Below are 25,101 nucleotides of genomic sequence, written 5' to 3'. Positions count from 1 at the left end.
AGCGTGGAAAGACTCAAAAGTCCGCTGGCAAAGTAATGGCCTCTGTTTTTTGGGATGCGCATGAAATTATTTTTATCGATTATCTTGAGAAGGGAAAAAACCATCAACAGTGAGTATTAGATGGCGTTATTGGAGTGTTTGAAGATCGAAATCGCGGCAAAACGGCCCCTTATGGAGAAGAAAAAAGTGTTGTCCCACCAAGACAACGCACCGTGCCACAAGTCATTGAGAACGATGGCAAAAATTCATGAATTGGGCTTCGAATTGCTTCCCCACCCACCGTATTCTCCAGATCTGGCCCCAGCGGCTTTTTCTTGTTCTTAGACCTACAAAAGAAAAAATTTGGCTGCAATGAAGTGGTGATCGCCGAAACTGAGTCCTATTTTGAGGCAAAACCGAAGGAGTACTACCAAAATGGTATCAAAAAATTCGAAGGTCGTTATAATCGTTGTATCGCTCTTGAAGGGAACTATGTTGAATAATAAAAACGAATTTTGACAAAAAAATGTGTTTTTCTCTGTTAGACCGGGGACTTATCAGCCAACCTGTTATATAGCCCCCATATAAACCGATTCCCAGATTTGGCTTGCGTAACCTCTTGCACACAAAAAAATTTCACAAAAATTTTTCCAATTAAAATTTTAATTGAGTTTTAAAAAATATGCAATTAAAAATTTTATTGATTCAACTAATTTTTTAATTGAAACAAAAACCAATCACAAAAATAATAGTATCAATTAATTTTTTAGTTGATTCAATTAACTTTTTAATTGAATCTATTAACTTTAATTACATTTTTAATTGATACTATCATTTCTGTGATTGAAGACATTTGGATTAAAAATTAATTGGATCAATTAATTTTATGGTTGCTTCAGAAAAAAAATTTTGTGTGTGGAGGAACAAAATTCATCCGATCCGGTTGACATTTTGTACGTTGTGTTAGTATGAGGTCTCTAACAACGGTGCTCATATTGGTCCATATCTGTCCATAATTATATGGTATATAGCCCCCATATAAAGCGATCCTTCATCCGATTCGGTATAAATTTGTTACATTGTGTTAGTATGTGGCAAACTTGGCCATTATCGGTCTATAGTTATGTATAGCCCTCAGATAAACCTATCCCCAATAACACAAAAATTGGTCCATATCGGTTCATAATTGTATATAGCCCCCATATAAAACGACCCCATATTTTAATTCTGGCTCTCTAATTACCGGAAAAGTATTACCACAATCACAATCTTTAGTAGAAATTTCTACGAAATCCATGGTGGAGAGTACATACGATTTGGCCTGGCGGAACTTACGGCCGTATATACTTGTTTTTTTTTTCTTTTTTTGTTTGTCTTGATTTGTTAATCAAAATAAAAATCATTACACTAAAGTAAAGTTCCATTGCATTTTTGAAATGGTTCATTGGTTCCATTTTAATGAAACATTTCGAAGCGTTTTCTACACTTGTCATGTCCATAGTAACTATTTTCCACCAAACTTTCAATAAATGTTTTTCAGAGTTTCCCCATCCGCTCATAGCCCATGATTGACCAGTAAAACACAAGGTATTTTCTTTCACAAATTTCATATATGTATTTCATTTATATTATTATTTTTTCTTGAGATTTTCATTTTCTTCTTACTATTTATTGTACGATATTATTAATATATTTTTATTTTGCATTATTATTTGTTTTTTTTACATTGTCATAAAAACTAAATGTTCATATATAAATTAATGTTTTTTTTTTGTCAATTTGTATTTGTAATTTTCGTTTTCTTTTTCTCTAAATCTTACTTAAGATATTACTTGTACACTTACAGATATTGGTTTCTAGATTAAATGATATTCATTAATTTTTTACTACATTTACTTAATACTTATAAAGATAAAAACTTATATATATATATATGTATAATAGTACGAGTTAATAAGTGACTAATTACATTCATGTGGGAGAGATTGATTTATGGTCTTATGGAAAACTAAATGATATTTTATATTATTTTTTATATTGTTATAGTAAACAGGATTTTGGAACTTATATATGAAAAAAAAGAAAATATTTAACTAATACAAAATGTGGTTGTGGTTTTTGTTAAAGTTTTTTTATGTACAAATGCCATAAATGAGACTTTCTAAATTTGTAGATTTGTTACAACTAACATAAGAAAACAATAAAAAGTATGAAATAGTATCACAATTTTTTTATAAAAATTTTTTTGTTGTAATTAATTTTTAATTAGATTTTTTTGTTTTGTCTGCCAATTTATAGATTTTTGAAAAAATTTACTATTTACAAAATGTATATTAGAAAATTTATTACTTGTAAATTTTTTAAGCAACAATTTTTTTTTTTTAGATTTATAGAACATTTATTTTTTTATTATTGCACAGTTAATATTGTTAGATTGGGTTTGTGGTAATTATATATATATTTTTTTTGTATAGGTTCTTACAATGTTTAGACTCGGTTTTGTTGTTGTTGTTTTTATTAAATTCGATTTTTGATTTTTTGTAGGATTTCTTTTGGGGATTGTTGTTAGATTTCCTTTATGTATTTCTTTTTTGTTAATTTTTTTAGTATCTTGTTTTTAATGAAACGAAATCAGTCTCTTTTACTTGTTGTTGTTGTTTGGATTGATTTAAAGCGTTTTTTGCTAGCTTTTCATATTCTCTTTGAAGAAGCGCAACGCTAAAAATAAAATGTATTGATTTTTCATAAACAATAATGATTTTTTTTATTGTTATTATATGATTGTGTTTTTTTTCCTAAAATAAAATTCTTTGGATTTGTTTCAATAAAAATTAGTTGGTTTTTTATGCCTTTTGCGTTTGTTTAGCCATAAAGAATAATAATTTTGTTTTACAAAACATTGTTTTGGCATTTATGTGTGTGTGCGTGTGCTTGCTCATAGCACTGTTGTTGGAATTTTATTTCATAATAACTCATTCGCTTTCATCTTTCATATGGCAAAACACATTCATCTTCGCCAACACCAACAGCTTCACACAAAATGCCAAAGCCAAGCTAGGCCAATTCGGGCCAATCAAACCCCACAAATGCCATATGTGCAAATGTGTGGAGGCAGCACACTGTGTGAGTGTGTGTATCTACACCCCAAAACAATTACCATTGTGGGAGAACAATTATTGGAGCTTTGTGAGATCATTGCTTTTGTGAGTTTTCTTACGAAAGAGTTTTTTTTTTGGGGTGGGGGTGACAATTTCTACACAACTGTGTCTTTAAGATCACAGAGAGTCTTCACAAAAGGAATAAGAAGAGGAATAGAGCTACTCTCTCTCTCTCCCCTTAAACCGATAAAGCTATGCATTTACATTGCCAATACTTGCAAAACTGCATCCTAAAAAATTTCCTAAGATTTAATTTGAAGAAATTTCTATTACGATTTTTTTTTTCGATTTCTTAATTCCTTTTTGTGAAAACCCTTTGCGATTAAATTGTTAGTTTTACTTTTTTTTTAACAAAATAGCATTCTATCTATCTAACCCTGAAATCCGGGAAGTCTTTATAAGCTGTTCGCAGGTTCTCCTCCATCTGTCGATGTCTGGAACCATTAAGCACTAAGGGCGCCTTAGAATCAAATTCAATCTTCTTTGACGCCACTCATCTAAAAAGAGAGAAAGAATAAAAAAAGTAAAATTAGTAAAAATGACACAAAAGTTAAAGGAGTATATTATGAAAAACATGTTAGATATGTAGAAATGATTTTTAAAAATATGTTCGTTAAATTTACGAAATTGTTTGGTTTCAATGAAAAGTGAGCTAACGTTAGTGTTAATAATAACAATTAAAAAATAAAAGTGGATCTAATATTTAGTATAATGGGTTTAGGATAGAATTAGTTAATAGGATAAAGTATTTCTATTATTTTGGAACACTTACATACTTGACTGCTCTATTCCGGAAAGTTTCTTGTTCCATATCACGGATTTTGTGGGTTAGCATGTGTTGCTTAAGATTTCCCTGAAAAGAATATAAATAAATAAAGGATAAATATTAAAGGGAAGTCATGGTAAGTCAACCTTTTTTTTTTAGATAATATTAAAATGTCGCGGATTTATGTTACAAAATGAATATGTTCCGCAACTATAAAGAGAGTTTAAATTTAGTTGTTCATGGCTAATTTCCCATAAAAGGTAATCCGCCTAGACCCCATTTTTTTAATTTGAGCCAATGTTGATCCGAAAAATTGGCTCAATTGAAACGTATATTTTAAAACTCTTGCGAATTTAAAATTATGAGATTGCAACATAGTTATGTGGCAAGACTATGTTGCAAATTTAGATCATTACATTACATTTAAATTATTACATTTTTGTTGTGGAAATGAAAATGTTCGTGGGTATTAAGAAAATTATTTTTTCTTAATTTGAGCCAAGGTTTTGTATTTTAAGAATTTAAATTTATGAGACTGAAGCGGAACTATGTTACAAATTTAAAATTTGCTTGGCTATATTAAACAAAAAAATTATTACGTTTTTGTTATGAAAATGAAAATGTTCGTGAATATTACGAAAATGTTCCGGAACTGAGTAGAGAATTAAAAAATGAAAATGTTTAATTTGTCCTCATTGGCTCAACGTCGTTTAAAAAAAATGTGTTAATCCAACACAACTGTGCGCTCTCCTATAAACCCTCTCTTTTTTTCTTATGTTACTCTCCCTCTATTACATTTTACTCTCTCTCTCTTAATTAACTTACCTTTGTTGTAAAACCACGATCACAGATTGTACATTTAAAGGGTCTCTCTTTCGTATGACTCCTATAGTGAATCTCCAAAGCCGAATGGCAGGGGAATGTTTTGAAGCAAATGCCGCAGGTAGTGCTGCCTCTGACTCCTGAGAATAAGAAAAAAAAGAGAACAAAAAAAAATATAAAAATTAGCCATAAATTTATATTTCTATCTAAGCTCTATAGAAAAGCAAAAGACCATTTAAAAAAAGCCATGCACCACGAGTATAAAAAGCAGGGATTTTTTTGGGAGGGGAAGTGGGGGTGAATATATAACATCAGGCAAAGGCAGTATTAAGTTTATTTTTTGCTTGTTTTTATTTATTTTGTTTTTGTTTTTTTTTTTTTTTTTTTTTTTTTTTTTTGTAAAAAAAATGCTTGGTATAAAAAATTGTTTCACTCACAACTCACCCGATAGAGCTAAAGGATTAAATGGTGCCGCCGGCATTACACTCTGCGCTATGCTATTCATTGCTGTGCACATGTTTTGCGTGGAAGCCGGTGGAAACAGCGGGAGATTTGGAAACATGCCAAATGGTGGTCGGGGTCCAACCAACGGATTCGGTGGTACTTGTGGATGTGTCAGCTGTGGTGATGTTGCCGATATGCCACCGCCAGCAGAGGTTACTGATGACGAGGGGGATTGTGTGGAGGCTGTTGGATGATTGGGTGATAAGGCCGATGAGTGTTGTTGCTGCTGTTGTTGTTGCTGATGGTGATGATGTTGCGCTTGCGCATGTGCCTGTGCCTGTGCTTGCGCTTGTGCCACCTCACGACGCAATTGCTCCTGATGCATGGCCACTACGGCATTGTGTTGCATTTGCTGATGATGTTGGGCGGCAGCCAATGCTGCTTGTTGTTGCATTAGATGCTGATGTTGTTGTTGCAAATGATGATGTAGACCTGGTGGTAAACAGTCTACAGCACTGGCGGGTGGCAATGTAGGGGCAGCGGAGGTGGTAGGGCTAATTTGGGGCATTTTTGGTGATTTACTTAATGGAGATGGTGATCTCTTATTGGAGCTGGCACCCACTGGTTGTGGGGAACGTACTCCACTCATACTGCTATTGGCCGAAGCAGAAGCCGATGGCGCTGCTCGTGGTGTTAAATCCAAAGCTCCATGTGAAGCCTCTGACGAGGGTCTTGTCGGTGAATTGGGTCTCGTTACATTCAGAGGTTTGCTGTTAAGAGCAATGGGGCTGGTGGGGGCTGAGCTTACAGAATTAGCATTAGAAGTTGCTGATTGAGGTCTCGAACTGGCATTGACTGTGCCGGTTGGATCGATTCTCAGCTTCTGCTCAAATAGCAAAGACTTGAAGTCCTCCGTCGACTTGGGTCTATCCGATTCCATATCATTTGAATTGGACATATGCTCCGATGACATATCATCCTCGTAATCTTCACCACAATCCATTTGATCATCCATATCACCTTGTGACGATTCCGATCCTAGGGTTCCATTATGGGGACCACCCATTGGGGGCATTCCTGGGCCTCCGGGCATGCCAAAATGAAATGCCGCTGCAGCAAAGGGGTTCATAAAGGCTCCTGGCATCATGGATGGTGGAGGATCTCTAATCTCGGCTGCTTGAATTTGTTCAGGCGTCAAATCGGTAGGTTCTCCAGTATGCAAGCGTATATGCTGCTGCAAAACCAAAGCATTCGAGTACTTCTTGTGGCACACTGGACATTGGTGGAAATTTCGCATCGGTGGGCGGATTTTATGCACAGCCATGTGGGTCTTCAAATTGCCCTTCGTGGTGAAGGCACGACCACAGATGCGGCATTTGAAAGGTCTCTCTCCTGTGTGGGTGCGATAATGCATTTGCAAAGCACTCTTGCACGAAAGGACTCGGTCACAGACCACACATTGATTGGGATCGGTTATCTTTTTGTTTTTCATCAGCTCCTTTAACTTCATGGTCTCCGAAGAATTTGAAATCTCTATGAAATTCTCCCAAGAGTTGTCATTACTATGGGGTCGCGGTAGCAAGGCCATGTCATAGGGCTTCATGGGATTACAGAAGGGAGGTCTCGGTAAATGAGCCGGGGAACGTATGGGAGAATGTCTTTCATCAGTCTTTGTAAAATTAAGGGGAAAACGCTCCGCAAAGAAATCCTCACGGTGATGCATGGATGGAGGCAATTGACCCGGGGTGGGTAAAAGATCCAAATGATGTTGCGATCCCGGAGACGGCTGAGGATACATAACACCTGGAGGTTGTATTGGTTGAACCACGGGCGGCAAATGTGACATGGGTTTGCTAGCGGCTGGAGGTGGTGGTGGTGGGGGTGTAGGTGAGTTAGGTACTTGAGGTCTTGAGAGGGGAGGAGATCGGATGGCAATATGGTGACTATCGTCTGCGCGTTCATCATCTGGACTCATGTCATTGTCCACTTTCTCTTCTTTAATGGCCATAGCCAAAGGTGATGATGCCCTTGGCGTCTTCGCCCTTTCTTTTTCCTGCTCATTTGGCATAACCTCTTCCTCTTCGGGTTCTTCGGGTAATTCCGATTTTATTCTTGGGTTCTCAGGAGAATTCGGTTCTGAGGTTTTACTAAGATCCGTTGGAGCCTCTTGTTGAGCTTTGTTCAAAACAGCTTGAGCCGCTTGTTGTGCTTGGGCAGCCGCCTCTCCCAAATTGCTGGCAACTTGAGGAAAGAAGGGATTGGGAAAACTTCCCGTTGTACTTTGCAAAGACTTCAATAGATCCAGTGGGGGTCTGTATAAGCCCGAAAGGCCCGGGAAAGGATTTGAGGGGCTGGGGAAATTCAATGCAGGCATTTGAGGAGGCATGGGTTGAGGAGCTGCTGCTGGTGCTGCCGATGATGTAGCTGCTGCAGGCATTTGCTGGGGCATAGCAGCGGGCGAATGCGAAGGTGAACTATCCGGAGACATTTGATCCAAGAGTGGGGGATGAAATTTGTCCAAATGCTCAGGAATGGGAGTGGCATTCATGGGTACATGGGGAAATTTGTGGGCATGACGCTGGAAGTGTACCTTGAGATTGCCTTTGGTTGTAAATCTACTGCCACAAACATTGCATTTGAAGGGCCTTTCACCTGTATGAGATCTAATGTGGATTTGCAAAGCGGAATCGGATCCAAAAACTTTGCCACAGTAACGACAACGATGTTTGAAGAAGGGCTCATTGCCTGCCTTACCATTATTCTCTTTGAAAGCAAATTCGTCGGCCATGTTATTGGCCAAAATACCCTGAGAAGCCGAATCCAAAACTTCCTGTGCTCGTTTCTGCAGAAGATCCAAAGAGTTTGGTTCAGGCAAATCATCATGATGAGTGATGATGGATGAAGCCAGATTGGACCCAAAAGGCAAAGGACGATTTTCCATTTCCTTTAGTTTATCCAAGGCATAGTCTGATGATTTACTCGAAGCCTCTACACTCATGCGTCTTGATTCTTGTTGATCTTCAGCGTCGGCATCACGTTTACGCTTTAGCGACTCCAGAGGAATACCGGCATTGATCAAATGTTGGCGGGCTTTATCCTCTGCCATACGGGCTTCTGCCTTTTGTCTTAGTTCCATTTGGGCAATACGCTCCTCTTCCTCGTAGGTATCCTCCTCACCATTTTCTCCCTCTTCCTCGTCATCTTCTTCTTCGGTAGGTTCCTTGTTTGTCTGATTCATAGCTAATTGAGATTGCAATTGTTGGATCAATTGAATCTGGAACAGTTGCTGTTGTTGCAAATTGAAAAGGGTTTGCTGTAGAAACGCAAGCTGTTTCATGGCAGCCTCATTATCCTGGCCAGAAGCACTATTGGCTATGGTTTTAGCAGCCGCTTGAGCTATAGCTAATTGCATATTTTTTATGGCCTCTATATTTACAGGAGTTGTGGGAAATTGGCTAGCCGTTGTTAAAGCGGAGGGCAATGAAGGTGTCGTTGGTATACTGCTCTCCATTTCCGTATCCTTGGCGACAGTCTTTTCTTCGATCTGCTCGGCCGTTTCTTCATAATCCATGGATTTTCGTTCCTCTCTTTGAGAGCTTTGGGTTTGACGTACTCCATCTGAAGTGATGGATTGATTTTTATCCTCTCCCTCCTCATCGTCGTGTTCCTCTGCCTCCGCTTCAGGCCTTAGTTCTATGGTTGCCAAAGCATCTTCTGTTGTCTCTTGAGCTTTCCCCGAAGGCTCTTGACTTTCATTGAGATCTGGTGGTGTGGGTGAGGGAAATTCTTGTTCCTTGGGATATGTTTTCATTGGAGTTGATTGCTCTGCCTCTTCTATTTTATTGAGATCTTCGTGAGTTTCTGCACTTTTGTTGTTGTTATTGTTATTCAGAGATGGACTCTCGTCGGAGTTGTCTTGAGAAGCAGGTGAAGGTGATGCAGCTTTTGAATTGAGGGAATGATGTTCAGCAGTACCCAGCCCTATAGCTGTGGAACATTCCCCGGTGGTACTTTCACTCTCTTCATTGGCGGTAGCAGCTGTTAATGGTGAACATGAACCATTCTGTTCGTGATCACTGGTCGAATCTGGAAAGAGAAGAGCAAAGACAAAAGAAGAATTAGCCTAAAATGTTTGCATGTCAGACACTTGAGTCTTGTTGAAATTGTTCACACAATATGAAAATATATTTTCTATTTCTCTGTGAACCATAATTCCTTGGGATTCCAGGGAAATATGGCTAACTGCCTCGCATGCATAGTCTGATCATGGAATGGAATTTTTCTACGAATACCTAAGGTATACCGGCAGCCTCATCTTTTGATTTAATAAACTTGTCTCTTGTTGCACTTTTGATTTTTCTATTCCTGTTTGTGCCACATCAGCGAAAATGTGGAAATTGACTAGGCCATGACAGTGGTGGTAGAATGTTCTGCTAATGCCTCCTTGGCTACAGCATCTAAGCCATTTTTACACCTGTATCAATTGTTTTGGCGTTTTGGCGTAAAGCAAGTGTTTTAACATTCCTAAAACAAGCAACCTGCTGCAAAACTACTACCAGGCAGCATATAGCACAACAGTGTGAACCTAACTGCCAACAGAACCATCTAGTCAACCAGTGAGCCAGTGAGTCAGCCACTCTGTCAGTCAGTTTGCCAGCCAGCTTGGTGAGCATACCAAGTAACCTGCTTTCTTCTTTGGCTTGCCATGCTTTTTTTGTTTCTTCTTATAATCTTATAAAAACAATCTACTACTCTCTCGCCTAGTTTTGCTAGTTAGTTATGGATGCTAGATGGCGGCGGCTGCTGCTGCTGTCGATACAGCTGTGGCAAGCAGTTGCTACTTCTATGGTCTCTTTGGTCTGTATGACTTAATCGCACTTAACCACTGCTGCTGTTGGCGGCGGCAGTTTAAGACACTTACTGAGCATTGGTTTTTCTTCGATTTAGCTTTAGCTTATAGCTCTGAATGTAGCAGCCTACTAACTTGCCATCCATCCAGACCAACCATATGTGTGATGATATTGTGGAGGTGATTGCATGGCATGCATACTCTTTGTTGCGCCTTCCCAAAGACTCCCAATAAACTAGCCCCGCTTACAATTCTTATATGATTTTGGTCCATATGGAGAGTTTTGTGATGTTGCATAGGAGGTTTTACTTTTTTTGGGAAGGTGGAGGATATTGACGCTTAATGCAACAATTAGTTAACTTTTTAGTTTCGGCTAGTTGGTCGCTGTGTTTTGCAAGTTAATCAAGAGTAACAGCAGCAGAAGGCGCAACAACAACAAATAAAAACATGCTACAAAGATTGGCCCGAGATGATCAAAGTGGTAAAAATGGATAATTGACACTTTGGCCGGTGATTTAAGAAAATCTTTTGAAAATTGGATTATCAAAAATTTTGATATACAAACTAATCAATAGAATAAATTTTAATATTAGAACAAGGAGTGAAAGGACAAATTTGTGTGCCTTTTAAAGGAGTTGTAAAAAAAAAGAGTTGCAATATTCGTTTTTAGAAAAGAATTGCTATTAAATAATTTAAAATTAAAAAAAAAAAAAATAATTCACAAATATTATTAACGTATATAAATCATTGGGAGCCACCGTGGTGCAATGGTTAGTATGCCCGCCTTGCATAAACAAGGTCGTGGGTTCGATTCCTGCTTCAACCGAACACCAAAAAATTTTTCAGCGGTGGATTATCCCACCTCAGTAATGCTGGTGACATTTCTGAAGGTTTCAAAGCTTCTCTAAGTGGTTTCACTGCAATGTGGAACGCCGTTCGGATTCGGCTATAAAAAGGAGGTCCCTTGTCATTGAGCTTAACATGGAATCGGGCAGCACTCAGTGATAATCGGGAATGGGGCAACACAATGTGGTATCACAATGGACTGAATAGTCTAAGTGAGCCTGATACATCGGGCTGCCACCTACCCTAACCTAACCATAAATAAATCATAAATGCTTTGAACATTTCCATTAATAATATTATTGTTTCCTCGTAATCACCAATACTTTTATAACATTTGAAAAGCATATAAACATTTCATAAATGTCATGATTTTCATAAATTTTGTTTGTACTTGTTCTTAATATCTATGAATCGTGGCATAGATATTTTATCACCTCATACTTCATATTCTTGAAGTATTGTTTAATAAAATTGTTTTTTGAATATATTCAAAGAAGCAGTGAATTTATTTTTAAAATTTTTGAATCCTTTGATCTTTTCCTTTTTGATGTCATTATTTTGCCTTACTATTTAGAGGATAATCGTCAGAAAAATATAATATATATGGGTGGTCTTATCACAATATACAATGTTAACACTGTTAAGTTCAACGTATTCAAATATTTACCTTCAAAGTTTTTTGTTTTATATTTAATTGTCTGATTATTGTAGTGGCAAGGCTTTTAAATTTAAATAAAAATATCAGAAGAAAATTGTGTCAATTTTTGCATTTTTATCATCCCCATAAACATACCATAAAAGTTTAAATGAAGAATGACATAATAAAAATGTAAATCAAAGCAATGAGGTAATTTAGAGCGTGAGATAGTTGAAATTGAAGTTGTTGAAAAAACCTGACATTATGAAATAGGGTTAGAAAAAAGTTAAATTTAAATTAAAATTGCCAATTTTTATTTTAAAGCAACTCCCACATATAGAAAGAAATTATTGAATCTTATATGGGTGTTTATTGGAAAAGGATTTTTTTAAGATGTATCATCTTGTTGTACTAGTTTTACAAATTATTAAATATAATAATAATTATAAAAACATATATTAATAATATAAAATTATGTAATATAAATCGAAAATAATTTTCGAAAACGAAAATCTTTGTTGATAGATCTAACAGCAATGCAAATAATAAAAGCTTCTCTAAGTGGTTTCACTGCAATGTGGAATGCCGTTCGGACTCGGCTATAAAAGGATGTCCCTTGTCATTGAGCTTAACATGGAATCGGGCAGCACTCAGTGATAAGAGAGACGTTCACCAATGTGGTATCACAATGGACTGAATAGTCTAAGTGAGCCTGATACATCGGGCTGCCACCTAACCTAACCTAATGCAAATAATCCTACCATCATCGATAATTATTTGTCTACATAGTTTTTTGTAGTAGACTTTTGTCCTATAGCCGTAATACGTAAATAATTTAAATGGAAGGTTATTGGACTATGTCCATATAATTCAATTAATATGTTAATAAAATAATTATTCATTCTTTGTTTTTATCAATAAAAAAAATGTACATTTAACCTTAACATTGTATATACATTGTAGATATTTTTAAAAGTAAAGAGTTTTCCTTATTTACTTATGCATATACATTTTTCTTCAAATTTTATTAAATAATTCATAAGAATATTCATAAGCCCATGGGTTCAAATAAAATTACAAAAAAAAATCGGGAAGGAACAAATCAATGTGCTTCTTATAATTACTTGATATTCAATTCATTTGGTATTATTATTTTTTTATGTTGAATACAAACTCGCATTATTTTTGTTGTATACCACCTGATAAGGTCCCCTCCTATAAAAACAGCAAAGTGTAAGGGCATGTTTTTTTCTTTTTTTTTTGTTTTAATTGTCTATTCAAAACTAGAAACTTTGTTGTGTGGGCTAGTAGTAAACACATTGAATACGCATGTAAATATTTGATAAAATGTATCAATGCAGACATTTGGCAAGCAACAACAACAACGCAAAAAAAAATACATAAAACTGTTACACAAAAATATAATAAATAAAAATGTAAATTTTTCTTAATAGAGCAATGACAAAATTGTGAAAGGGAAATACGAGCCACATCAAGTGATATGACAGCAATGCAACAAAAAAAAACCTTTAACGAGGTAATTTGATTATTTTGTATTTTTGATTTTTTTTTAAGTTTCGCATTATTAAAGCATTAATAGATATTTTTTGCTACAGCTAAATTACTTTATTTAGGGAATTTAATTTTTATTTTAATTTAATGCTGTGAATAATTGCATGAAATACGTATGAACGATTTGCATTAATTAAATTATGAGGAGATTAAAATGAACATGTCATTGTTACTGAGACAATACAAAATTTTCAGTAAAATCATAAAAATTTCCATTAATGTAAAAAACATTTCCATTATTTATATGATAATTTTTAATTATTCCAAAGAACATTCATTAGATAAAGAAAAAATTAATAAGTTAAATAGAATTTAGGAAATTGTTTCTTAGGCTAATGGCAACTTTGTTACAAATTACAAAAATTTTTCCTATTACTGTTAAAATTACAAAAAGTTTCTTATTAATAAATTTGGCTACAGTTTGTGTAAAAGAAGAATCCACGACCTTCTATTTCTCATGGCTTCTTAAATCTTACGCTTCTAAAGCCCCTATAACCGGTTTACTTTTACCCTAAATTTAAGATTTTTCTAAATCAATTTTTTTAAAAAATATAAAATGTTTTCTCTTATTATTTTGTGTGCCATTAAATTAAATTTATATATTAGCGGCTTCTTTGTTTGGTATATAAGACAACATCTTCCCATAGATTATAATACCAATTATCATCCGATGAGACCCCGGTGTGTCCCATCAAATGTGTCAATAGACACATAACCATGATTGAAATATGAAACGAAATCATCATAAAAATATAAAACACCAAATGGATTCAATGCTATTCAAGATATCGCAAAACTAGCTGAGGGGTTGTTTTTGCGATTCCTGCTCTTTTAATTTTTAATCTAAAATAAAATTCAATATTATCAAAATAAGCTATCAAATATATCAATTATTATGGCAATTTCATACTATGTTATCAAAACAAAAAGTATAATTAATATGTCAGCTAAGCACAATATAGGCTATTAAATTTAATAAAATGTGGCTTTATAATATTCCTTTTGTCATTAGTGCATGGGAAACGAAATTTTGATAGACATATGGCAAACAAGTTGAAGTGTGTTTAGTTTTTGTTAATTTTTTTTTATTAATTATTCATGGTTATGGACATATTTTTTTTATGAGAATCGGAAACGAAACACTTTAAAATTAAAGAAAAAATTACTTTGCATTAACCAAAGTGTGGTTTGAAATTAAAGTGAATAACACTATTTTATGAAAGGAATGCTGTAGTTCATATATTTAATGAATACAAATTATCCTATTAACGAAATTAATAATTGCTTTAGCAACAATGTAGTTTCTGTATTTTATATATTAAAATTATGATTCATTATAGATAATTTAAATAGAGAAAACTTCATTATATTTATGAACATTTTCATGACATCAATGATAATCTTCGTTGAATGCAAAATCCTATTAACGAAATTATTAAATGCCTAAATAGTTCTCCTTTGTATAATAAATGATCATTTAAATACAGAGAATAGATAAAACTTTCTTATATTAATGAAAATCTTCATGACATTAATGAAAAAGTTCCTTGGTTGAAAAATCATTCTTTTATCAAAATTATTAGTAGCCTTCTGTATTTTATATATTAAAATTATCATTCATTATAGATAATTTAAATATATAAAATAGAGAAAACTTCATTATATTAATGGACATTTTCATGACATCAATGAAAACGTTCGTTGAATGCAAAATCCTATTAACGAAATTATTAAATGCCTAAATAGTTATCCTTTGTATAATAAATGATCATTTAAATACAAAGAATACATAAAACTTTCTTATATTAATGAAAATTGTCATGACATTAATGAAAAAGTTCCTTGGTTGAAAACTCACTATTTTATCAAAATTATTAGTAGCCTTTAATTTTTTCGTTTAAATTTTGAATGAAAATTTAAATACAGGAAACACATAAAATTTTATTATATTAGGAAAGTTTTCATAACATTAATGAAACAGTTCATTGATCAATTTCAATCATTTTTAATTTGTTTGCGAGCAATATATTTTGAATGAAAATTTAAATACAGAAAACATATAAAATTTCATTATATTAGGAAAGTTTTCATAACATTAATGAAAAAGTTCGTTGATCAAGTTCAATGATTTTTAATTTGTATGAGAGCAATATACCCTTTCATAACTACAAAAATTTTTGTATCATTAAATTTGAGCGTATATGTATAGTTCATAGATATAATGAACATTTTCATAATTATAGTGTATAGTCTCCTAAACAATAAAATTTGTCATTAAAATTAAGCATATACAAATACTTCATATATAATACATTTTAATGTAATTAATGATCGATTTCATGGTCCAAATGAAAAAATATGCTGTGAGCTAATTTTAATAAAATTTTCTCTTTTCATAATAAACATTTTCGATCACTTTGTCTTTTTAGGTGGTATTGAAAATGTTGTTAAATTAGCTGACTTTTCCATTTTCTTATCATACCATTAATCCAATTTTGATTTTATTTTATTTCATTTTCATTAACATATAACATTAACATATAAATTAGTATATTCTATTTAATTCAAGTTAAGTGGATTTTTATGAGATTGTTTTAAGAGTTAGAGATAGATTATATGTGTCATTCTTTTATGGCCCTAATTAAAATTTGTTAATTTTTTCAATCTGTATTTGAAAAATGTATTATAATTTTCATGATAGCCTTGATTTTATTTTGGTTGTTTTTTTTTTTTTTTTGTCCTTTATTCCAAATTTTATCAAAATCTTTAAAAAAATTCTTTTAATCCAGTTGGTTTATTGGGATATCTGTGTATTTATTTGCATTAGTATTTTTATTTTTCTTCATTTTCTATTTTTTTGAAACCTATTAAAAAAATTAATTAAAAATTATTATACCAGCTGGTTGGTGATGTTCACATCTTTGATGTGTGTTGAAAAAGTGAAACCAACAATTCAACAACTTGAAAGAAACATGAGATTTTAAATCATAATCAAAACGACAAACCAAAAAGTTCAAACCTACCGAAACTGACCAAATTAGTGGTCCACTTTATATCAGTCATCTTATATGTTTAATGATACTGCGTTTGTTTTTGTTTTATTTTAATATTAATTTGGTAGTAGATCTTCGTTTTGTTTTTGTCATGAATATGAAAAATTTCCATAAATGTATACTCCATATATATATGAGGAAAAAAATATATATAATTTTTTAATGATTTAATATACATACTGGGCCAAAAACAAAAAATACTGTTTAATGTGATTAACATAATTTCGAGGGAGAAAAAAATAAAACACAACACTAAAAGTTAAATAAATAATAATTAAAACGAAATCATTACCATATATGGTTTTGTCGCCTTAAATAAAAAGAAAGGGAGGAAGATCTACAAAAAAATCAAAATAAGTTTTCATAACTATCGATGCGAAATGAAACAGGAAATAGTGGGTATTATTGTAAGAGTTAGTTACAAATGAAATGAACGATTTGAGGAAATAATATTTCATGGAAAATACCCCATGTACGAAATGTTAAAAAACAAAAATAATTAAAAACAACGAAAAGACTAACCTAAAAGCAAAGAAAAAATTCCCCAAGTTTTCATTAAGAGGAAAAATTTAATTAGAATTGAGACAATATTTTTTTCAATTTATTGTAGTGACTTATTTTTTGCTAATTTAATAATTAAAGTTTCCATAGACAATATATGTAATATGACATTATGGGCCTTTCCACCTAAGCGATATCTAAGGAAAATGTTCGTACTAGTAACGAAATTGTCAATTGCCTACAAGAAAACACTTTAATATTTTCGTGACCATTTTCAATGATATAATTTTGTTTAAAATGTTCACAGACAATAGATGTAATATGGCATTAAGGGCCCTTCCACCTAAGCGATATCTAAGGAAACTGTTCGTACTATTAACGAAAATGTCAATGGCCTACAAGAAAACACTTCAATAGTTTCGTGACCATTTTCAATGATGATCATAGACAATAGATGTAATATGACATTAAGGGCCCTTCCACCTAAGCGATATCTAAGGAAAAGGCTTAGATATCGAAACGAAAATGTCGATTACTTAAAAGAACACATTTTAATACATACGTTGTTGCTATATTCATTGATTTAATTTTGTTTATAATATTCATAGCCAAAAGATGTAGTACGACACTAAGGACCTTTACACCGAAGCGATATAAAATGTTCGTACTATGAACGAATATGTCGATTACCTAAGAGAAAATATTTCAATATACGATTCGTGATCAGTTTCAATGACTTAATTTTGTTTAAGATAGGCTTCTGTAATATGACATTAGATGTAATATGACATTAAAACCATTTCATTGCTAAATGTCCTGCAAAACATAAGGACGACAATCGTTTGTTTTAAAATAAAGAACCAAAACAAATTGCTACTATTTGTGGTTACCCTATACCAATGAAGTGGTGTATGGTGTACAAAAAAAAAATCATTTTTAGTATTAGAATAGACTTGTCGTTAATTTTATATCCTTGTTGTACTAATATATAAAACCTTCTTATTAGCATAGCTTGACTTCTTTAAAGTGCACGGAAAGTTCATTCAGCTTTCAAATTAAAATTCAATACATTTCGCTTAATTTTTTCATCGATTGATCATTATAGATGAATTAGTATGGTTAAAGAGTAGCCGTAACAGTATGGAAATGAAAACCAGTTTCTCCACTGCCACCAACTAACGGAAGCCGTTTGCTACAGGTGGGGGTAATCGCCACCAAGCGACTATAAGTCTGTCCGTCCTTGCAATTGTCGACCGCGGCGACTGGGGCGACAATCAAAATGAATATTCAAAAAAATCAACGCCAAAAATTATGAAAAATTAAAGAAAATAAAAACACCAAAACGTCAGAGGATAAATTAAAATATTTTTTTCATAAATTTCTCTAGATGGTTTTGTTTGTTGTTAGTTTTCTATAAAACGAATATAGCTAAAGAGACCCTCTCGGTTGGTAGTCCAACATCAGCACCCCCACCCCCCTTAATAGATTTTTGACCGCTCTAGCTTATGTTAAGCATTTATTAAAGAGTTGATAAATCATGTTGGAATAGAGCGCGTGTTGATTTTATAGAAATTTGTTGTTATTATATTTTATTCATAAAACAAAAACAAAGAGACTTTTGTTTTCGATTTTTATATTTTTGTTCTTGGCCGACCACATTTTGACAAATGAGTTCAGTTTTGTTTTTTTATTTTTTTGTTTCTCATTTTCGATTTGATTAAGAAAACTTTTCGAGTGTATATATCATGAAATCTATGAGTTTGTTATGATCTTTAGGCTATAGTCACTAAAGACCACAAAACAAAAAAAAAAAAACTTAATAAAGAGAAATTATAATATTTATAGGCAATGATTTTATCGTTCATAATTTGCTTGGTGTCGCTCGTATGGTTTTTTTATGCAAACGTTTCGCATTAATTTTAAGAAATTATATTTTGTTATTATTCCGTATTGGTGATATTGTTGTTGTTTCATCGTTAGAAAATATAAATTTACATTTGATATTATTTTGATATTAATGTTTATGGTAAAAGCGTCATTAACTAAATGAAGCAAAATTTCTAAGGATTAATTTAAGTTTATTTGAGATAAGGGTAATTCTTTTCAGAATGAACAATTAAAGAGAACCATTAAGAAGTAGACAAGTAATTGATATTTACGATAATGAAGTGATAAATTATAAATAAAAACAAGCATTAGAAATAGAAATTTAATCTTCTTAGTGACAATCGAAGACAATATTTTAGAAGATTAAAATTCAAATGAATCGTGCAATTATGACATAACAACGAAAAATGATATTAAAAGTATGTTAGATATATAAAATTAAATACTAAATAAAATAACTTTTAATTAAGGCAATGCAAATATCATATAAGTAAATTTAATTGAATCGAAGTTAATTAAATATAATTTACTTGAATTAAAATAAATTATTTTAAACTGAATTGAATTGGAATGAAACTAAACTTAAATAAATTAAAGTTAAGGTTTTATTTTATTAAAAAGTGGTTTTTGTAAAATTAAATATAAATTTTAAAGATTAATAATATTTTTGCCAAGATTAAAAGCGTTTATTTGTCAAAAGAGATGAATAAATAATGAGCCATTATAATTTTGAAATGTACTTATAACATTTAAATTCAAAATGTGTAATTTGTTTTATTTTTTTTTTTTTTTGAGTTTTTAATTTTTATTAATATTAATTTTCATTTTAAATTTAATTTTATTTTAATATTATTTAGTTTTAATTTTAATATAAATTTAATTAATTTTTTTTCTCTTTATTGAATATTATATAATAATTATAAATCTCTATTTCAATTGCCACTAACTGTCTCACAGTAAGTACCGATTATTTCTTGTATTCCTCATAGATACGCCATAGCTCCTCTATCTAAGCATCAATAAATTAATTAAAACGGAAGCCATAAAAAATTGTTGACGAATACATTAAAATGCGGTTTTAAATAATGGTATTTTATTTATTTGGTTTCATCAACTATTAATGTTAGAATTGAAAAAAAAAAAATAAATAAATAAAATCATTATAAAGATTAAAAATTATTCATAAACAGGATTGAGGATTTATTGCTGGTTAATCAATAATAATATCTCTTTGCAGAATATTTTGTTATCATATATTGAACAAAAAAAAAGTAACCCCATACATGTTATATTTTATAATTAAAAGTACAGTACAGTAAAATTTTATTAAAAACTGGTTTTTGTAAAATTAAATATAAATTTTAAAGATTAATAATATTTTTGCCAAGATTAAAAACGTTTATTTATCAAAAGAGATGAATAACTAATGAGTCATTATAATTTTTAAATGCTAATTTTTAATTAAAAACAAGAAGTATAGAAATAATATCAAAGTTTATGTACCCACAAAAAGGGGAAAAGGGAAAATGTAGTAAAGACTAAAAAATGTTGGACATATAAGTCCTTCTGATGTGATAAAAATTCAAAAAATAAAGTTCTTGAATATTTATAATAAATTTCTAATTTTTCAGAAAGCGGGATAAATTTTATTATTAATCTTTACTTTAATATGTTGGTGTTTTATTTTTAATATTATTGGTAACTAAGCTATATATATATTTTTTGTTTTTTTTTTTTTTAATTTAAAGAGAAATTTTTTTTGTTATATTGTTTTATTATGGTGCAATGGTTAGCATGCCCGCCTTGCATACACAAGGTCGTGGGTTCGATTCCTGCTTCAACCGAACACCAAAAAGTTTTTCAGCGGTGGATTATCCCACCTCAGTAATGCTGGTGACATTTCTGAAGGTTTCAAAGCTTCTCTAAGTGGTTTCACTGCAATGTGGAACGCCGTTCGGACTCGGTTATAAAAAGGAGGTCCCTTGTCATTGAGCTTAACATGGAATCGGGCAGCACTCAGTGATAAGAGAGAAGTTCACCAATGTGGTATCACAATGGACTGAATAGTCTAATAGTCTAACCTAGCCTATTATTTATTTATTTAATATTTATTACAATTCTAAAAACTATAATAAACATTAAAGCACTAGCTACAAAGGCTTTCAACTTATTTTTTTCTTTTTGTTTTATTATTTTAGTATTACAAAATTAAAAAAAGAAAATTCTTTAATATTTGTAATAAGTTACTAATTTTTCAGAAAGCAAGATTAAATTTATAAATTTTTTTATTTTGATTTCTTCATGTTTTTGGTTTTTTTAATAAATATTAAAAACTCGATAAGAAATAAATTTCCTTATGTTCTTAATCATCTACTATATCAATTATTTCTCTGTTTTATAAGAATTTCAACAATTTGCCTCTGTTATCTTTTTTTTCAATTTTCCCAAACATTTTAATCATTAAAGAAAAATAAACCGTGTTAATTTATCTTGTAAACAATATTAATAAACCTTGTAAACCATAATATGACTAGAGACAGGTTAGATAAGAATTCTCCTAGCCGGCTAAATACATATTTGAAAAAGCCCTTTTGAGTCGTGGTTTTTTATATTCAATCACTGTGTCGTGTTGAAAACAAGATTTTTTTTTATGAATATGAGTCGAGATCGTGAAAATAAATTTTTATTTGTTTTTACGATATATTTTTGTGTTTTTTTTTTTTTGCTTTATTTTATATCATTTTTGTATATTATTTCAAAACTCCTCATAACACATGTTAGTCATTTTCATAATATGAGATAAATATGTAAATGAATATGATAAGAATTTATATAAAATGCATTATACTTGTATTAATATTGAGTTTTATTTTATTTTGTGTATAATAAAATACCATGTTAATTCTTTAATGGGAAATATTTGTATATTCTATAGACCACAGTAAGGGTTAGATTAAATTTTTGTTTTATTAATATGTATTTTATTAATTTCATTTATCTAAAGTGGCAAATAGTTTATACAAATTTGCTCTCTTCATATGCTTAATGTTTTTTCTTGACGCTGAATTCTCTTTTTAAGTCTTTTCTAAAAAATGTGTATACCTCATTCAAATTTAGAGTTTTTAATATATTATGGTTTTTACGATTTTTGTAAGGCATCACCATCACAAAGAATAACCCCAAAAAATTATGTTTTATGGCTTTTCATTAATACAAAAAAATCGTCTCCAAACCAAAAGACATTAATGATAACGAATACAAAAAAATATTTATATCTAAAAGCCATGTTAATAAATTAATTTTTTTTCTCTCTCTAAGCCATAAGTTTGCCTAGTCGTCTACGAATTTGGGGCGGCTGAGATAAATTCATTTTCTTTTTAAAATATTTTTTTTTTGAAACCTTACATATAATCAATAGCTGTGAATAAATCAAAACAAGTTCCCTCTTTTACCTTGCTTTTTTATCATTTCTAATAGGTATTTAAAAAAATATATTTACATAGATTTTTGAAGGGCCCTCTACAAATCATATTCCAGTCAATTTGTTATCGTAGGAAATTAACGTAAATGATTTTTTTTTTTTTTTTGAGAGAGAAAATCACCAATCTGGTTTGTGAATACATCAATAATATCGCCAAATCAATATAGGTTGTTTTTTTTTGGAAAGGCACACATGTATTTTTAGTTCATCGATAGATTTATTTTATAAAAGAGATATTTCTTAAAAAGCCTTATTGCCCTAAGACATAGTAATATATTAAGAAGGCACGTGCAGTGTTTTTTTTTTCTTTTTGTCTTAAAAGTGAAACAAAGTACGTCATAGGATGTTTTTTTTTATCGCAAGTCATACTGAAATAAAAACAAATTCCTAAAAAAATTCTTCAATATATTCTGCTGCTTTTTTCCAATACTATTTTGTAAGCACCCCCATATTACTAGTAATATATACTTAATTACTATTTTATTTTTTTGTATGTAAACAAAGACTGCATTTACTTGGAAAATAAAAGAAAAAAATAATATTTAACTTATCTTTCAATATTTATTAATTGTACTTAATTTTTTTGTTGTTTAATTACCCCCATTACTGGTAATAGATATAACATTACTTCTACATAGATCACTTTAGGCAGAAAATGTTTCACAAATTCAGTGAAAAATTCAATTTAAAGAATTAAATACAAAATTCAAATAAAAATTTTTCATTTAAATAACTAATTGCCACAAAAATATTTAACAGAAAGTTCTATCTTAGAGCTGAGACAAATTTACTATTCATTTATTTCTCCTCTAATATATTCGAAAAATCAATAAGGCCTTTTTTTGAATTCGTATTTTAAAGCAATTTATTATAAATTACCTTCGAATAACCAACACATATTTTTAAATAAAAAAATATATATTTTTCTAAATAGTTATCAATATCGAAGTGACATTTTTTAAGTTTTTAGATCTATGAGTTGTAAAAATTCTTTTTGGAATATTTAAAATCTCTCATTGTCATCTCTGTATAAGAAACTAAGACGAAGAATTAAAAAAACCTGTAAGATATATTAATGGAGATAAGGGGACGAAATAAAGCTATGGAAGGGAAAACATGCAAGATGAAAATGAATAGACTGTATGACAACGAAAACTGGAAAATTTATATTATGTTTATTTTTTTTTATATCATATACATAAACTTTATCAATTTATTATAGACAATAGAAATGTTTTTATAGGGAAATTTTCCAAATATTTTATACATACATAGCTTTAAATTTTACGATTATTACTTTACCGCAAAGTATATTAATGGGTATGAAATAAAGTCAAATCGAATTTATATTTCATGGGACGCAGATATATGGAAGGACAGAAACCCAGGGTAGATCAAATGAAGATGGGATTCTTATTCTATTGATATATTTATTAAGGATGCTCGTCACTTAATGATATAAGTGTGGAAAATTATAGTTTAGGAAAAAAACATCTTTATGTTGGAGAAAATTGTGGCGTTTAGAATATTATTTTTTTTAAAGTAATTTAAATTAAAAATGCTTTTTTTTTTTTCAATAAAAATGCAAGCTATTTTCCATTAGATCCCTACTTTGATTAATTAAATTTTAAATAAATTTTGTTATTTTTGTTTCAGTAAATTTAAAACACAAAATTATATAGGAAATCCCTTTATCAAACACCATATTTATTATTCCACTCAAAAAACATTGTTTCCAGTAAATTAAATACTCCTACTTAATTTTTTATGGAAAAATATATTCACATTTTTTTTTTTTTTGTTTAGTACTTACCATTTTCCGCACTTTTAGCGCGATCTTTTAATTGTTTAACAATTCCATATTTAACCGTACCAAATTGTATCATCTTATTAATGGTTTCTTGATGGGTTTCTTTGAAATCACTTCTCATTTCACACAAAACCGTTGAAAAAATATTTTTCATTTAGACAAAATTGGATAGAGATGCCGCTTAAAACTTTGGAAGCCGGTCGAAAAAATCTTAAAGATTTTTTTTTTGTATCAGGAAAAATCCCCAAGTAATAATATTTGGTTGAAAGCTGAAGGGATTTCGATAAACAAGCGCGAATCAAGTCCACATTAAAGTCCAAAACGCAACATTATTTTGTGGTGAATTTTTTAAAAATATTTTTAAATAAAAAAATATTTTTTTTAACAAAAAAATTTGTTGAATGCCTTTGTTCTTTTGTTTTTTAGTAATATGGGCTTAAACATTTTATTTTGTACTAGACTTGTGTTTTGTAAATTATTCCATTGTGTTTTTTTTTAATAAAAATATCCTTTATTTTTGTTAACTTTAAAAACTATTTTTAATTTTTGTTTTACTTTCTATGTAGGTGTTTTTGTATTTCCATATATAAATATTTTGCAACTTTTATTTATATTGTTATTATTTATTGAATTAAAATTATTTCTTGGGCCATCCAGTTGTCAATTACTGATTAACTGGATGACTGATCACTGCCGGTCTTCTGGTTTCACTGTTGAGCGATGTGATTGGTTTGTCTTTTATGCTTGTTTTGTTATTCCTTTCGCTTCTTCTTCCGTTTTCATTGATTATCATAACATTTTGTTTTCCATAATTTTTATGGTTATCGGTTGGTTAACTTGAGAGTACCTCTGTGTATGTGTAAATCGTCATAAGTAGATTTATATACACCTTATATACTCAATGTTTTGCGTTACACTGTTTTTTTTTTCTCACTCATACTCTCATTGCAATTCAGTTCGAACAACAGATGAGGACCCCGTATTTGTCTCTTTACAAAACCCGACGGCTTTTTGTAAAAATTAATGATATATGAATTTTGTTTTTTCTATTTTGCTTATAATTTTTCACATTAATAATTTTTTGTCATTTGCTTAGAACCCGTTTGTGCTGAATACAAAATGTTGTTTACACTTCGTTCCTTTTTTTTACGTACACCGAAATTTTCGTCTTTTATATTTTGACTTTTATTTTGTGTTTCTTCAAAAATTTATGTGTGTGTTTCACGTCTCTTCTCTGTTTGTGATACGTTCAGCACGCGCGTCAAACTTACACTGACTTCACAAATAATAACAGCC

The 25,101-nt window shown here is 30.8% G+C and overlaps 1 protein-coding gene across 3 annotated transcripts; it reads right to left on the bottom strand.

The window, feature by feature from the left end:
* Nucleotides 1–2,627: 2,627 nt before the first annotated feature.
* Nucleotides 2,628–25,101, bottom strand: salm (spalt major). Of its 3 annotated transcripts, none has more exons than XM_075296191.1 (5): nucleotides 23,809–25,100; nucleotides 5,170–9,255; nucleotides 4,729–4,865; nucleotides 3,910–3,990; nucleotides 2,628–3,634 (listed from the first exon to the last, which is right to left on the bottom strand). In XM_075296191.1, the coding sequence occupies exons 1-5, from the start codon at nucleotides 23,957–23,959 to the stop codon at nucleotides 3,611–3,613; spliced, it is 4,479 nt and encodes a 1,492-aa protein (XP_075152306.1). In that variant the 5' UTR covers nucleotides 23,960–25,100; the 3' UTR covers nucleotides 2,628–3,610. The 3 variants fall into 3 exon arrangements, 2 of the variants coding, with proteins under 2 accessions (XP_075152306.1, XP_075152307.1); XM_075296192.1 differs by having other exon boundaries at nucleotides 3,914–3,990; XR_012719648.1 differs by lacking the exon at nucleotides 2,628–3,634 and having other exon boundaries at nucleotides 3,914–3,990; nucleotides 5,163–9,255; nucleotides 23,809–25,101.

Source organism: Haematobia irritans, chromosome 2 (genome assembly GCF_050003625.1).
Source record: "Haematobia irritans isolate KBUSLIRL chromosome 2, ASM5000362v1, whole genome shotgun sequence".
NCBI classification, from domain to species: Eukaryota; Metazoa; Arthropoda; class Insecta; order Diptera; family Muscidae; genus Haematobia; species Haematobia irritans.
The sequence above is the reverse complement of the archived record's forward strand: the minus strand, read 5'-3'. Positions and strand labels throughout refer to the sequence as shown.

Bases quoted from the DNA above. Each gene is read 5' to 3' on its own strand.
- salm (XM_075296191.1), bottom strand. From the start codon at position 23,959: ATGAAAAATATTTTTTCAACGGTTTTGTGTGAAATGAGAAGTGATTTC. The intron at 4,866-5,169 runs GTGAGTTGTGAG...TCTTATTCTCAG, and splicing joins TAATCCTTTAGCTCTATCGG to GAGTCAGAGGCAGCACTACC. The intron at 3,991-4,728 runs GTAAGTTAATTA...TATTCTTTTCAG, and splicing joins ATCGTGGTTTTACAACAAAG to GGAAATCTTAAGCAACACAT.